This window comes from Mobula hypostoma, chromosome 14, assembly GCF_963921235.1.
Source record: "Mobula hypostoma chromosome 14, sMobHyp1.1, whole genome shotgun sequence".
NCBI classification, from domain to species: Eukaryota; Metazoa; Chordata; class Chondrichthyes; order Myliobatiformes; family Myliobatidae; genus Mobula; species Mobula hypostoma.
The window spans coordinates 55,315,002-55,331,719 of NC_086110.1; the positions used below are offsets into that span (position 1 = coordinate 55,315,002).

General features: G+C 40.5%; 1 protein-coding gene across 1 annotated transcript in view; it reads left to right on the forward strand.

The window, feature by feature from the left end:
• The window catches only part of wfdc1 (WAP four-disulfide core domain 1), a 77,321-nt gene extending 73,132 nt beyond the window's left edge, over window positions 1-4,189 (forward strand). Inside the window, exon 6 of the mRNA XM_063067163.1 lies at window positions 876-4,189. Within this exon, the coding sequence (XP_062923233.1) occupies window positions 876-934 (59 nt within the window). The 3' untranslated portion in view covers window positions 935-4,189. The remainder of the gene's footprint in view (window positions 1-875) is intronic.
• Window positions 4,190-16,718: the final 12,529 nt, after the last annotated feature.

The following is a 16,718-nucleotide window of genomic DNA, read 5'->3' on the forward strand; positions in this document are numbered from 1 at the left end:
TTTCAATGACAAATATGAAGGTTTAATGTGTGAAGGAGTGACTTATGCATGATTTTTGACTGACACGTCGACATGTTTTCTGCTGACCCTTTCTCGCAGCCTACCAGCCCATGTTGTACGATTATATCTCCAAACTGGACGAGTAACATAATATCTGTTTCCAAGAAGTGAGGTCACTGCTGAGTATTTTGCAGTGCTTGTTAAAATCTTTAAACAAGGGTAAATATAAGAGAAACTACTTGCTAAAATCTTGTTTGGCAAAAATAATTCTTCATTTTTCAACCAAAATTTAATATTTGGAGTCGTGGTTAGTGTAACAATACCACAATGCCAGTGACTTGGGTTCAATTATTTTCACTGTCTCTAAGGAGTTTATACCTCCTCTTTGTGTTCTTGTGGGTTTCCTCCGGGTGCTCCAGTTTCCTCTCACAGTCCAAAGATGTTCAGGTTAGTAGCTTCATGATTGTAATTGGGTGGCAAGGCTTGTAGGCTAGAGGGCCTGTTACTATGCTGTATATCCAAATTAAAAATATCTCTGTATGTTCATTTAAATCGGCAGCTAGACACTGAGGATCAGATTTTAGAGTTTTCTGATGCCTCTCACACCACCTTTGACAGCCAAAACTATCCGAGCTTACCTCCTACCACCAATGTACACCTTCTGCCCTGGCTTCTCATCTTACCACCCATCCTGTTAACTCTCCACAACACTCTCAATCCCCATTCTATCCAACTACCATCCACCAAAAGACCTGAGTTCCCTTATTTGGGAAGAAAAGTTCATGCTCAGATTTATCTTTCAGAATCAACAACTTAATAGTGCCAAAGATGATCCAGATCAGCTCATTTTTAACATGGCTGTTCTTATTTTGCAGGGACTAACTCCAATAATGCTGTTGGCTACAAAAAACACCATCATAAACATCTGGGCTAAAGTTGCTCCTGTGACAGGACAGCAAGGTGCAGTGTGAACAGAAACATAGCAATTTCAAATGTTGTAAATTTACAGGTAACCTAGAGCATTACTAATGCTTAGTCACAGATATCACACTTCAACTTTTTATCATCAAACTACATCCCTGAAATTGCTGGCATAGTAATGGCAAGATAAAGTTTCAAGTACATGAAATAAGAATTTTGTAGCAAGAAGGATGAGCCACAATAAATCACTAGCAACTGCTGGGCCATTTGCCTTTAATCTTCCTGTGAAAATAAAATAAATTGCCACAAAAGTCATAATCACCACTTAATGATGAAACCATGTCAATGTGTATTTGTTTCCAACATGCTTCATCTGAGAAATTATCAGGAAAAATCAGTTACTAATTAACTAACGATTATTCTACACATCCCGTGTAAACTTTCATCCTGGTTCATTGCTTTGTATGATAAAATTGATTTGTTGAAGAATGAAGCAGTTAAATCAATATTAAGATTTGGCCTCTAGGATTTGGAAATCCTCACTAGTCCAAAGTCAAACTCTTAAAGCAAGTGGATCTGGTAATTTGCAAGTAATTAGTGTGCCAATTTCATAAGAAAGGCAGCAGCTTCTCTGATTTCCAAATTTCAGTCATTACCAATATAGTATGCACTTTCGAGCAGAAGGCAGCTTTATTGATATTTATTTCCATGGCCAGAAACCTCAGAACTGTACATTTTCTATGAAGATAATTGTTATTTCAATTCACATATGTTTAAGCTACTATGGCAGTATTTGGATAGCCATTCTAGTCATTAAATTTCACCGTCTAAAGAGTTCATTTGACCATTCATAATTTTGCGAGTTAAGTTTGATATATCTTTACTATGTACTTCTGACAATGAGCAGTGTAAGAGCCAAAGAGTGACGTCTCCAGTAGAATGTGGTCAAAGAACATCTCCATATTATAGCAATTATGTTAGCAGGAAATTGCACAGAATTTTGAAACTAACAATTGATAAAGGTCTTTAGTTATTATCACAGTCATGCCAAACATAGTACACACCTTTTGACAGTAAGTCCATCTATTTGCAGGATAGAATCATTTGAAGAAGGAAATTACATCTGTAATATATTACTTGATCTTGAAATAGAAAATGGAGGAAGTTTGAAAAAGTTGAATACTTAGATTTTGTGTAATCCTGTACTTTGTACCATCAATGAAACAAAGTACTGGCAAAGCATAGTAAGTCAAATTAGCATCTATGAAGGAAAAAATTGCTAAAATGTATCTATAAAACATCCAATAAGCTAACCTACATTTCATTTAAGTATTGATACATTTTTTATATTCAAACTCTACTATGGGACAGTTGTCTGTATTTTAAGGCCTTTTACTTGCTTTATTGCTCTTCATTACAATTTGAATGTTTAGAATAAAATATAGAGAACCCCTTGTATAATGGCATAGTTTAAGAACAAGTTATTCAGTAATAAGAATCAATATATGGTAGCATATGTAGTGCATTTTAACCAATGGGACTAATGTAGTTGAACTCATAGTTATCTGTTCTATCCTTAAGTCAACCTGTTTGTCCCCAGTTACAGTGGAACTAGATATTTATTGTTTAGTTACTATCAAAATTGAAATAACTCACATAGTATGGTAGGAAAGGAAAAGATTGCCATTTATGTTTTTCATCCTTAAGATCATGACATTTCATTAATAATAACTGGAATGACAGTTGTGCAACACAACACGTGAGATAAAATGTACCACTTTGCTTAGTTCAAGTATGAAAGTTCATGAATCTCCTGTTACACATATCACATTTGTAAAATTAAATATAGACCAATAAAAAGGCAGCTGCCAAGAACTGTGTTGTAAAGTAATTCACTATACTGATTTTTCAAATGTGGCCACATTGAGATATAACTCCCTTCACTAATAATTCCCTTCAGATTTATTTTTAATGGAATATTAGTAAATGGAGGAAAGTGTACTGACCAGAAATTCTGCTCCAGTCAGCAGTGCAAAATGTATATTCGCACATTGTATTAAAGCTTCAAAATGTATTCGAATGAAGTCAATAGAAATGAACATTGTCAATTTCTAAGTGACTCAGTTTTTCCTTTAAAATCTTCTTAATGGTTCTACATAGCATGATAGTTTAGAGGAAGATTATGAATGTTTTTCCAGAACAAAGTGACACATTCCCACTTTAACTTTCAATATATCTGGGAGATGCAAAGAACTGTGTTGCAACATGTGTACATTGCCCTACACCTCCCTCCAAGCAGCTCCTGCCCCTCCTACCCCAAATCCTAAAGGCAAATAAACAAACTCTCAGAGTTTAGAGTAAGTACTGGCATTAATCTCAAATGATTTACCATTAAACCACATCAAGCCTACTTCTTAATCCTTGCAGTGAATTTGCAGTGACCGGACATGAAAATAACTTGACATTGGATATCAATATGTATCACTTATACTTTGCTTGGTTCCATGTTTTGCTTTAGCAAATACTGCTTTTGACCAGTAAACACCATTAAATTAAAGTGGCCAAATCAAATCAATTTCCTTAAATACTTTAAGATAGTTAAATGATACTATCTCTCCATTGGAAGAGGTCCCACTAGAATTTTTCAAATTTGTCCTTTTCCAAATGATCAATGGAAATCGTTGTAACTGGTATTTGTTGGGGGATAGTTCAGAATCAAATTGTGATTGAGTTCCTAATGGTTTTACCTCAAATACAAATGGAACTGAATTTGTTGGGGTGTGTGATGGTAAGGAGAATATTCCTGAGAATATTCAGTACCAGTGACCAAAGATAAGTTTCTTGCTCAAGTACCTAGTAGATTTTGGCTACAAACATCCCTCTTTTAAACACTAATTAAAAGCAGTAGTATTCTGCAAACTAGTATTGCTTTGACAAGTAGTACATTGGAACATTTGAAAATATGCTATTATGTTACAGTTTAATAAACCTTACATAAATATGCCTTTTAATTTTATATGCTTAATCATTGTAATATCATTCATCGTCTTAACTGCCATCTTTATCTTTACAATTGTAGTAAGGATTATTTTTACGTTGTAACACAGGGCGAGATGTTGTAAATTGAATTGTTTGATATTTATATTTCCATGTAAGACTTGACTTTTTTACTCATGACCTAAACACGAGGAAATCTGCAGGTGCTGGAATTTCAAGCAACACACATAAAACTTGCTGGTGAACACAGCAGGCCAGGCAGCATCTCTAGGAAGAGGTACAGTCGACGTTTCGGGCCGAGACCCTTCGTCAGGACTAACTGAAGGAAGAGTTAGTAAGAGATTTGAAAGTGGGAGGGGGAGGGGGAGATCTGAAATGATAGGAGAAGACGGGGGAGGGGGAGAGATGGAGCCAAGAGCTGGACAGGTGTGATTGGCAAAAGGGATATGAGAGGATCATGCAACAGAAGGCCCAGGGAGAAAGAAAAGGGGGAGGGGGGAAAACCCAGAGGATGGGCAAGGGGTATTTCCGACACTTCTCTCCCCTTTCTAGATCTTTCTGTTTCTATCTCTGGAGACAACTTATCTACTGATGTCTACTATAAGCCGACTGACTCTCACAGCTATCTGGACTATTCCTCTTCTCATTCTGTCTCTTGCAAAAATGCCATCCCCTTCTCGCAATTCCTCCGTATGTGGCCACTGGGAGATCCTGCTTTCTCTGGCAGACAGAGCATAGGTGGCCACTGGGGTGATATACTGCGTCCAGTGCTCCCGATGCTGCCTTCTATATATTGGCGAGACCCGACACAGACTGGGAGATTGTTTCGCTGAACACCTACACTCTGTCTGCCAGAGAAAGCAGGATCTCCCAGTGGCCACACAATTTAATTCTACGTCCCATTCCCATTCCGATATGTCTATCCACGGCTTCCTCTACTGTAAAGATAAAGCCACGCTCAGGATGGAGGAACAACACCTTATATTCCGTCTGGGTAGACTCCAACCTGATGGCATTAACATTGAATTCTCAAACTTCCGCTAATGCCCCACCTCCCCCTCATACTCCATCCGGTATTTATTTATTTACAGACACACATTCTTTTTCTCTCTCTCCTTTTTCTCCCTCTGTCCCTCTCACTATACCCCCTGCCCATCCTCTGGGTTTTTCCCCTCTCCCCCTTTTCTTTCTCCCTGGGCCTCCTGTCCCATGATCCTCTCATATCCCTTTTGCCAACCACCTGTCCAGCTCTTGGCTCCATCCCTCCCCCTCCTGATTCTCCTATCATTTTGGATCTCCCCCTCCCCTCCCACTTTCAAATATCTTGCTAGCTCTTCCTTCAGTTAGTCCTGACGAAGGGTCTCGGCCTGAAACATCGACTGTACCTCTTCCTAGAGATGCTGCCTGGCATGCTGCGTTCACCAGCAACTTTGATGTGTGTTGCTCATGACCTATGTGGTTACATCAGTTGTGCAATTATTTTCACAACATTATTTTCATGTCTTACGGCTTTCCTTTCATTTTAACCTAAATGACAAGACATCTCCACAGGTTCTTCCTCTCATGATCAAATCTATGTCAATACTTCTCTGATTATCCATATCTCAGGCATTTTACCAGGTGCTAAATGCAGTGTTAATGGTTCTAAAACATTGTGTAACTGTACAAATACCTTCTATTGTTTCACTTTGTACCAATAACAACAAAGATAAAATTCTGAATTAAACATTGTCTAAAATAATACAAGTTGACGAGTCATAATTTAATCTCTGCTTGCTGAAAAATGTGACATCAGATTTTGGTGAAAAATGCTGCATCTGACTGATTTGTCCGTGACGAGGAGATAGGAGGTTGGATTATGCAAATAATGTTCACCTTATGGTGTGTGTGTGTGCGTGCGTTTGTTGGGGGGGAGGCAGTGGGAGGGCAGAATTTTTTGCTCTCTCACTTTTGAGGGGAGAAAAAGCATTTAAGCTGAAACTTGGGGGCGAAACTCGATCCACCTCAAAACCATCTAATTCTGCTCTAACTGGGACATTTTTGGAGGCCCCAAATATTAATTAACCACTATATATATAAATCCCAATCTATATCTTTTAATGATTATCTAAATTTAGCAGCTGTGAGCCATTCTTCCCAAGACCCCTGCTGAAAGGAGTTCACTAGGTAGATCCAGCATGTTAGATGAAACAGGAGTAGTTCCTTGGCAGTCAGTCAAGTCTGCACTACATCCTTCTCCACTACACCTCCATGCAATTAGTTTCCTCCCTGTAACCTTCACTCTCCTCTGTAGTCTCACCGTCTCTCCTTCACTAATGTTCTCTGACCCCTACACTCCGTCATGCTTTGATTGTTGGAACCTGTTCTCAGCTATTCTGATGTTTGCCACTGGTTGTACTATCCAGTAGTCGGCCTCAAGTCAGCAACACATACAAAATGCTGGAGGAACTCAGCAGGTCAGGCAGCATCTATGGAAAAGAGTACAGTCGGTGTTTTGGGCAGAGACCCTTCGGGCGGACTGAAGCAGGAGTAGAGTTGAAAGGTGGGGTGGGGGGGGAGGGAGAAACACAAGGTGATAGGTGAAACCAGGAGGGGTAGGGGTTAAGTAAAGAGCTGGGAAATTGGTTGGTGAATGAAAAATAGGGTTGGAGAAGGGGGAGTCTGATAGAAGAGGACAGAAGGGGGAGAGGAGCACCAGAGGGAGGAGTGGAGAGCAGAGTGTTCAGAAGGAGTGAGCTTGGAATTGGAGAGAGGGTTGTTGAAGTTAAGACGGTTGATATCCTGTTGGCAATTTGCAGTGAAAAGGTGTAGCGCAGGCAGAAGACCAGGGTGGGGTGTCCAGGAAGAGGAGGGGGGTTTAAGACATGAGAAGGGGTCATCAGTGTGGGATAGAGAGTCCTTCCAAAGAAATAGGCTCAGGGATGAAGACTGTGGAAGAAGCTGTGTTGCTTGAAGTTCCAGCATCAGCAGATTTTCTCTTGTTTGTGACTGGAGGCCTCAAATCAGATTCAGATTCATTTATTTATTACATCAATATTGAAATGTATAGTGAAATGCTTCATTTGTGTTAACAACCAACACGACATTACAACGTGCAGGGGTAGCCTTCAAGTGCCGCCACACATTACGGTACTGTTACGTACCCCGTAACTGGGTTGCCAAACCAGCAGAAATGGATCACTCAGTTGGAGTCTGGAGTACTAGAACTAAGAAAGTTTTATTAAAGAAACAAGCAACACAGTAATCGAAAGGATAATAAATGCAACAATTCAACAATGATAACCACACATGTGCACAGAATTAAGATAACAGCATCAATCAAGCTCTATCGTTGTCTAGGGGTAAATGACCAATTTCAAAATGACTCAAAGTTCAGTCCAGTTTGTAGTTCAGTTCGCAGTAATCGTTGCCATGGCGATGGACAAGGTGGGGGAAGAGAGACACAGAATAGGAACAACTCATCATTCAGCACAGCTTCACTCACAGACCAGCGAGATGGCTCACAAACAGCATTTGGGCGGGTCCTTGGTGATGTCACCTGAGGTCACCGACTGTGACCCCTCCTCCAGATGCGGTCGATCCTCTGCAGTGAACCCGGCACCCAGGCAAGGGCGGACACACACCGGGTTCCCGCTGATCGTACCTTTCCACCCTGTGCGTTGTCCGGTTCTTCTCACCACTCGTGAGAGGCGCACCGCTTCCAGGGTCTCGTTACCTCGGGTGGCGTGTGTGTCTGTCTTAGCGAACCTGTCCCTTTTTATCCCCCTGCTGGGGTATCGCCTGTCCATCACTTCAAACAGTTCAGGGTTCAAAAGGGGGGAGCCGCTCCAGACAGCTCTTCCTCCCACATCCCTTCATTACACATCTCCAGACGCTGCTCCATTGTTCCTTATCTCTCCTTCCCTTGAGGGCAGGTGGCAGACCAACTGCTGATGCCACTGATGCTAGCCCAGGCCAGCAAACATCTTAATTTTATGTGTATTCTCGTAACAGTACCAATAGAGAATGCCCACAATACTCAGCAGAATACAGAACACTGCAAGCAACAGAACTATAGCTGCAAAGAACTGTATTGTACGAGCCATTCTCTGTATGGATCTCGCAAATGTGGCCACACTGAAGTTTGACTTCCTCTTGGGGTATAATTCCCTCCCACCCATCAACATACACTGTTGCACAACCCCAGGACTGCGACCTGCTGCCTCCAACAGTCTCGGCGATTCACAGACATTGGGCTTTTGACTTGCAGTGGACTTAACTACCAGTGACAAACCAAACATAGAGATTCCCCCCTCTACTTTCTTCTAAATTCCAGCAAGTACTGGCTCAGGGCCATCAAACACTCTTCATATGTTAATGCTGACATTTCCAGATCATTCTTGTGAACATCCTTTGGATGGTCTCCAATGCCAGCACATTTTTTCTTAGGTAATGGGCCCAAAACTGCTCACGATAATCTGTGCAGTCTGACAAATGCCTTATAAAGATGCAGCGTCACACCCATGCTCTTGTTTTTAAATCCTCTTGAAATTAATGCCAAAACTTCATTTACTTGCCTTACCACTCACTCAACCTGCAAGGTAACCCTTAGGGAATCCTGCACAAGGACTGTCAAGTTCCTTGACACCTCTGGGCTTTAGAAAATGGGCCTCACCTTTATTCATTCTACTAAAGTGCATGAACATTCACTTTCCCACATTATATTCCATCTGCCACTTGCTTGCCTATTCTTCCACTCTTTCCAAGTCATTTTGCAGACTCCCTGCTTCCTCAGTACTACCTGCCCCTCCCCTTATCTTTGTATCATCCACAAATGTGGCCACAAAGCCATCAAATATGTCATCAGAATTGTTGACATATAACATGAAAGGTCAGTGAAAAACTTGCCTTGCATACATTTCATACAGATCAATTCAACACTGTTATAATGTGAACAAAGTCACCGGAGAGAAGCAGCTGGTAGATGTGAAGTAGTCTTTTATTCAACAAAATGAAAGAAAGCATGCATCATATTGAGACCCGTTGAAAGGAAGAAGCCTGCTTGACCCAATATTACAAGACATTTAAATGCTAAAGATTAAAGGGCAATTCTATATTTACAATGAATCTACAGTACTTCCTTTGAATTACATACGTATAACTTTAACACCACTTTCTTCGCACCCACACTCCGGACAATCCAAACTGTGTGGGTGCGAAGAAGGAAGTGTTAATCAACATTGTCTGGTTTTTTTCAGCTTAATTGATAAGGTTCACAGCTCTTGGAACCTATTATCCAGAGCTGCATTTTAAATTTAATATACAGCCCATGTTCAAGTCTAAAGATTGGTTGTTGAAGTTAATATTTTGCTATACACCTTGTGTCCAGAATAAGCCCTAACAATTACAACAGTCCATTGGGGTAAATTAACGAGTGCAGAATAAAGTCTAGACACTATAGGTTCTGCAAATACTGCAAATCTAGTGTAATATAAACAAAATGCTGGAGGAACTCAATCAGAATCGGAATCAGGTTTAATATGACCAGCATGTGACGTGAAATTTCTTAACCTAGCAGCAGCAGTTCAATGCAATACATAATATAGAAGAAAAACAAAATAAAATAGTAACAATAAATAAATCAATTACAGTGTACCTATATTGAATAGATTGAAAATGATGCAAAGAACAGAAATACTATATATTTAAAGTGAGGTAGTGTCCAAGGGTTCAATGTCCATTTAAAAATCGGATGGCAGAGGTGACGAAGCTGTTCCTGAATCGCTAAGTGTGTGCCTTCAGGCTTCTGTATCTCCATCTCCTACCTGATGGTAACAGTGAGAAAATGGCATGTCTTGGGTGCTGAAGGTCTTTAATAATGGACGCTGCCTTTCTGAGACACCACTCCTTGAATATGTCTTGGATACTTTGTAGGCTAGTACACAAGGTGGATCTGAATAAATTTACAACCCTCTGCAGCTTCTTTCAGTCCTGTGCAGTAACCCCACCTCCCCCACCCCCATGAGGGTTCACTCTCTTTAAAGACAGCCTAACATCGGCCTCTGAGACAGAGATCACAGGGTCATCAGGTGCAGCAGGGATCTTCACAGCTGTAGTTGTGTTTTCTCTCCCAAAGTGGGCATAGAAGGCATTGAGTTCATCTGGTAGTGAACCATCGCTGCCATTCATGCTATTGGGTTTCAATCTGTAGGATGTAATGACTTGCAAACCCTGCCAGAGTTGTCGGGCATCTGATGTTGCCTCCAACCTCATTCGAAATTGTCTCTTCACCCTTAAAGTAGCCCTCTGCAAACTATACCTGATTTTCTGGTACAGACCTGGGTCTCCAGACTTGAATGCCACAGATCTAGCCTTCAGCAGACGATGCACCTCCTGGTTCATCCATGGTTTTTGGTTTGGGAATGTACAGTAAGTCTTTGTGGGCACACATTCATCACACAGGTTTGAATGAAGTCGGTAACAACTGCAGCATACTCATCCAGATTCGAAGATGAATCCCTGAATACAGTCCTTCCCTTGTGCAAACCTTCTTGGTTCTCACTACTGGCGCTGCAGTCTTCGGTCTCTGCCTATACTCAGGGAGTAGAAGTACAGCCAGGTGATCAGACTTCCCAAAGTGAGGGCATGGAATAGCACGGTAAGCCTTCTTGATGGTGGTATAGCAATGGTCCAGTGTGTTGTTTCCTCTGGTATTGCAAGTGATCTGTTGATGGCAATTGCTTAGTGATTTTTTTTAACAAGTCAGGCAGCAATTATGGAGAGGAATGAAGAACCATTGCTGTGCAGAATAATGTGTTACAGTTACAGAGAGTGAAGGGTAGGTAGACAAAATTGCCAAATCATAACAAGGTAGATTGACAAGTCAAGAGTACGTTTCATCATATTAACAGTCTTATTTATAATAGTGGGACAGAAGCTGTAATTTAGCCTGGATTTTCTACACATTTTTTGTATCCTCTGCCTGATGGGCGTGGGTAGAATTGAGAATGCCCAGGGTGGGTGGAATTTTTAATTATGCTGGCTGCTTTACTGAAGCAGCACGAGGTGTAGGCAGAGTCCATGGAGGACATGCTGATTTTTGTGATCCGCTGAACTGTGTCTACAACTCCCTGAAGTTTCTTGTGATCACGGGCAGAGCGGTTGTCATACCAAGCCACGATGCATCCAGATAAAATGTTCAACTCCTGCTTCGGGTGTGGGCAGAGATGCCCTCTATTTTGTTTTCATCCATTATGGCATTCAGTATGCTTCTGTTGAGTCTGCACACACGCTCCCCCCCCACACACTTTTTTAGGCACCTTGATGGTCACTAGAACATGGGGCAATGCAACGGTGCAGCCAGTGCAGCTGCTGCATTACAGCATCAGGGACCCCGGTGCAATCCAGATGATCCAGTGGTGAAATGCAGGGCAGTAAATTAATTGACCATTGAAAATTGCCCCTAGTGTGTGGATGTGTGGTAAAATCTAGAGGGAGTTGATGGGAGAATGAAATGACATCAGTGGAATAAGTGTACATCAGGGATTCTCAACCTGGGATCCATGGACCCCTCAGTTAATGGTAAGGCTCCATGGCACAAAAAAAAGGTTGGGAACCCCTGGTGTCGATGGATGCTTGATGATCACTACTAATTTGGAAGGCTAAAGGGTCTTTTTCTGTGCTACATAATTCTGGACACGTGAGTTTAAAAAATGCATATTTATGTAAAATATCTTGCAGAACCACAGGAGGCGCCAGATAATGAGGGAGGCGTGATAATGAGGTTATAATACTGCCAGCAGGCTACACACAGCTCAGAATAACCTTATTGTTGCCTTTATCACAGCCTTCCCGCCCAATAATCTTTGCTGAAGATTACTTTACACATGCATTATCAAGTATCGAAGTGAGTTACTTCATGGCCAACAACCGTGGAATGCTGAAATAAGAAAGTGGCACAAAAGCGATATTTTTTTTGTAGAAACTTTCCATCCATTAGCCATATCACCTCAGAACGGGAGTGGAAGAAAGTTTAAGTAGTTCAGCACAAAATCGCAGGCTGTAGGTCGTATTCCTGTGCTCTACTATTAACATCACTCTCAGAATGATTAGGAAGGAGTGGATGTCCAATATTAGTGTCAGCAATCATTTAGGTAAAAGAGCATTCATAGAATCAGAAACAAGTGTCAATTGTGAAAGCTGCTGAGCAACACATCTCTTACTTCTAATGAATCAGGATGAGTCATGATCTAAAACAATAGACCTTATTTGCCTACAACCTATAATCATACTCCAATAGTTTTTTGTGCAGCCAGCTTATTTTCTGGATCCATACTGATCAATAAATTAAAATAACCATATCAGCCATCTGCTAGTCTCCAGGTTAATAAATACTTTTATTTCTATGTTTTTTACTTAATATTTGGGCTGAGCACAATGTAGATCATTTCATAAACACTATGCAGCTAACACCTTGCGAAGTCTTGAACAATCTTCTACCAGGAATGACTACTGTGAACAACTAATTTCAACACAAAAAATGTCATTGACTTCGCAGCCTCTTCCCAAAATGACTTTTTTCAGTTTCTCTCAGTATTTCTGTTATCTTAATGCATGCTTTTCCCGTTTTGTTTTTGTTTCTGTTGTTTAGAAATCAGCAGAAGTAATTGTCTAGTTCTGTTTGTGGATCACTTTCCTATATTTCCTCCTTATTCAGAGATGTCTATTTGTATATATTTTTCTTTGACATCTTCAGTGTGATTTTGTAAAACTCTTTATACTTTCTGTTGCCACGAGAAAGCAGCTAAAGTCCACTTGGTCATTCGCTCTTTTTCTCCTTCCATCAGGCAAATGGTAGAAAAGCTTGAAGACTCATTGAACCAGGCTTGTGGACAGGTTCTATCCTGCTGTGATAGGACTCTTGAACAGACCTCTTGTATGATAAAGATGAACGCTTGATCTCCCATTATATCTCTTTATTTGTTACTTGCACTGCACTCTCTCTGCAACTATAACACTATAGTATACATTATTCTTTTTTTTCCTTTTTGTACTGCCTGACATGCAAACTAAAACTTTTCACATTATCTGAGTACATGTGATAATAATAAAACAATATATTTTCCTAATTGGCCTTCGTATATCAAGAATGATAGGATTTTTGTTTATTGAATAATCTATTACTTGTAGAAAATTTGGTTCACTTGCACATTAACAATGATGGCCTCCGAGAGCATGGACAGTTTAGGCAACTAGGTGGAAGTTCACTAGATGAGATTTCACACAAATGATAGTGACACACACAGCATTTATGGAGGAAAATGAACAATCAATGTTTTGGGCCAAGACACTTCTTCAGCCAAGAACAGAGATGAGGCTGGATGGCCAAAAGTTTAGTCAAAGTAATAATTTTTGCGTAACATCTACAGAGTTGTTCATAAGTGTTAGTTATACCTAGGGTGCCTAAAACCTTCACAAACAATTGAAAATCCGTAGATGCTGGAAACCCAAGCAACACACACAAGATGCTGAAGAGTCCTGCCAAAGGCTCTTGGCCCATACGTTGACTGTACTTTTTTCCATAGATGCTGCCTGGCCTGCTGAGTTCCTCCAGCATTTTGTGTGTGTTGCCTAAGACCTTTGCACAGTAGTATACATTATGTCTTTCCAGTTGCCAAATAACACTTAATACTACTGAGCTAATACAAAGCTAAGTATTCTTATTTCTGTTTCCCAACCTCCTTTCTATTTTAATCAATATACAGTACTGTTCAAAAGTGCTAGGCACCCTAGCTATATATACAAGTGCCAAAGACTTTTATACACAGTACTGTAATTATATGAAAAAACAGTAAAAAGGCAAAATGCTTTAGGAAAGAAACTCCAGACCTAGGGGCTGTGATCATTGATATCACAATCACCAGTGGTGTGGCAATTAAATTTGGGGATTAGTAAGAAGGTAGAATGAGCATCATTGGAGATTATGGTATAGCTGGGGAGAGACGATGCTGTGGAATTATTTGAAAACAAAAGTGAGAAACTTGAATTTGAAGTTCTGTTCAAAAGTGAGTTTACTCGGGTCAGAAAGCAAGGGACAATAGGGAAATAGGATTCAATGCAGGTCAGGGCATTGGAAACAGCGTTTCAGAGGACCCCTGCTTGCAGAGAATAGTATATGGACGGCTGACCAGGAATGTGCTCCAGTGGTCAAGATGACTGCTAATAGCAAGATATGAATGAGTTTTCCAGCAGTACACAGCCTGGAAGTGGTCAGAATCAAATGACTGCACAGTATAAGCCAAAAGGTAAGTCTTGGGATATTGCAGGAATGTAGCCCAAAACCCAAAATGGTGGCAAACTAGCGGCATGCTAGTTAGCATGACACTATTACAGCTCCAATGATTCAGGTTCAATTCCGTCACAGTGTGTAAGGAGTTTGTACATTCTCCCATGACCGCGTACCATTCCTCTGGATGCTCCAGTTAAGACGTATGGGTTATTAGGTTAATTGGTCACATGGTGTAATTGGGTACTGGGGGCTTGTTAGACAATAGACAATAGGTGCAGGAGTAGGCCATTCAGCCCTTCGAGCCAGCACCGCCATTCACTGTGATCATGGCTGATCATCCCCTATCAGTACCCAGTTCCTGCCTTATCCCCATAACGTTTGATTCCACTAACTTTAAGAGCTCTATCCATCTCTTTTTTGAAAGCATCCAGAGACTTGGCCTCCACAACCTTCTGGGGCAGAGCATTCCATATATCCTCCACTCTCTGGGTGAAAAAGTTTTTCCTCTACTCCGTTCTAAATGGCCTACCCCCCTCTTGTTGAGTCTGAAATGCCTGTTACCATGCTGTACCTCTAAATAAAATGACATCAGAGTTCTTAACAATCTGGCTCAACTTCATAGAGCAGCAGGTAACGTCAATCTTCCCAATATTTAATCGGAGGAAAGTTCTGCTCATTCAGTACTAGACAGTAAAAATAAAAGTCTGACCAATAGGGACAATGAACATAAAGTAATTCTTTGTAAGTAAGAATGCACATGGATTACCTCCAGTGTGGAAAATTAAAAAAAAATTAAAATAAAGGTTGAAATTGCTGACATCACACAGCGGATTAGGCAACCACTGTGAAACTTGCAGAGGAATGTGAACCAGATTAATGTGTTACCTGCCTGAGGAGAAGAGGAGGTGGAACAGAGGTTCCAGCTGAGGGCAATACATATAAACTAATCAGCCTCTCACAACGCATTGTTTAAATATTTCAATGTGGAAATATGGCAATGATACTTAAATATAATTTCTGCTTTGCCTTCCAACAAGAGCTTGGTAGTAATGTGAACATACATTTTTTTTCCCAATTCCCACCACAATCCCCATTCTTGAATTACAGACTCAGATTACAGTATTTCAGGGTTAATGGAATAGAGTGGGGGATAGTAAGTCAGCTCCATCATGGGAACAACCCTCCCCGACATTGAGGACATCTTCAAAACGCTGTGCCTTAAGAAACAGGATTCCACCATTAAGGACCCTAACCATCCAGGTCAGGCCCTCTTCTTATTATTACCATCAGGGAAGAGGTATAGGAGCCCAAAGACCCATCATCATCATCATCAGGTGCCATGCCCCGTTTGAGCTTTGACTGCCATGGCCCACACACTCCTGTTTCAGGTCAAGTGGATCAGTTCTTTGGTATTCGTTTCCAGTTCTCTGGCTGCTGTCTCCATCATCATTTGTCTTTGCCTTCCTTTTGCTTTCTTCCCTTCAATCTTTCCCATAATTACCGTGCGTTCTAACTCCTCTTTCCTAATCATATGTCCAATGAATTTACGTTGCCTTTTCATGATCTCATACATTTATTTCTCTTTTTGTGCTTGCTCTGTTCATGACATCCTCGTTAGATATTCGTTTCATCCATGATATTCTTTGCATCCTTCTCAAAAACCACATCTCTGCTGCTTCAATTCATTTCCTCACGTTACTGGATATTGTCCAACATTCAGAGCCATATAACATAACTGGATAAACGTTTAGTGTTGGTCAGTATACTCTTCATTCTCATAAAGGTGTCTTTTGCCATCCCTATTCTTCTTTTGATGTCCATGTCGCACCTGCCATCTGATGTCACCCAGCTTCCTAAGTAGCAAAAGTTCTGTACTTGTTTTATGCCTTCCCTGTTTATTTTCAGCCTGCAGATAGGATTCTCCTTCTTTTTGGATATCACCATACGTTCTGTCTTTTTGCAATTGATAGTTAGACCCATTTTTGCACTTTCTTCAATAACTATATCAATTAAGTTTTGTAGTTCTTTCTCCGTACTTGCAATTAACACAGTGTCATCCACATATCTGAAATTATTGATGTTTTCACTGCCAACTTTGATTCCCAAGATGTCTCTTTTTTTAAAAATATTGTTTCACTGTACACATTAAACAAATAAGGGGAGAAAACACACCCTTGTCTAACGCCTCTCTTGATTTTCATAAACTGACTCACTTCTCCATCTATTCTTACAGCGGCAGTTTGTTCCCAGTACAGATTTCTGATTAGGCGGAGGTCTTTCGAATCTAGATCTAGAGTTTTCTGTAATATTTCAAATAACTTATTGTGCTTCACTGTATCAAATACCTTTGTGTAGTCGATAAAACAAATAAACAAACATATCTTTTTGCACTTGAATAACGTGTTCTGATAGTATCTTTAACATCAATATCGCGTTTCTTATACCTTTGTATTTCACAAAACCACATTGTTCTTTACCTATTTCAGCTTGTATCTTACTTTTAGCTCTTGTCATCAAAATTCTGAGAAGTATT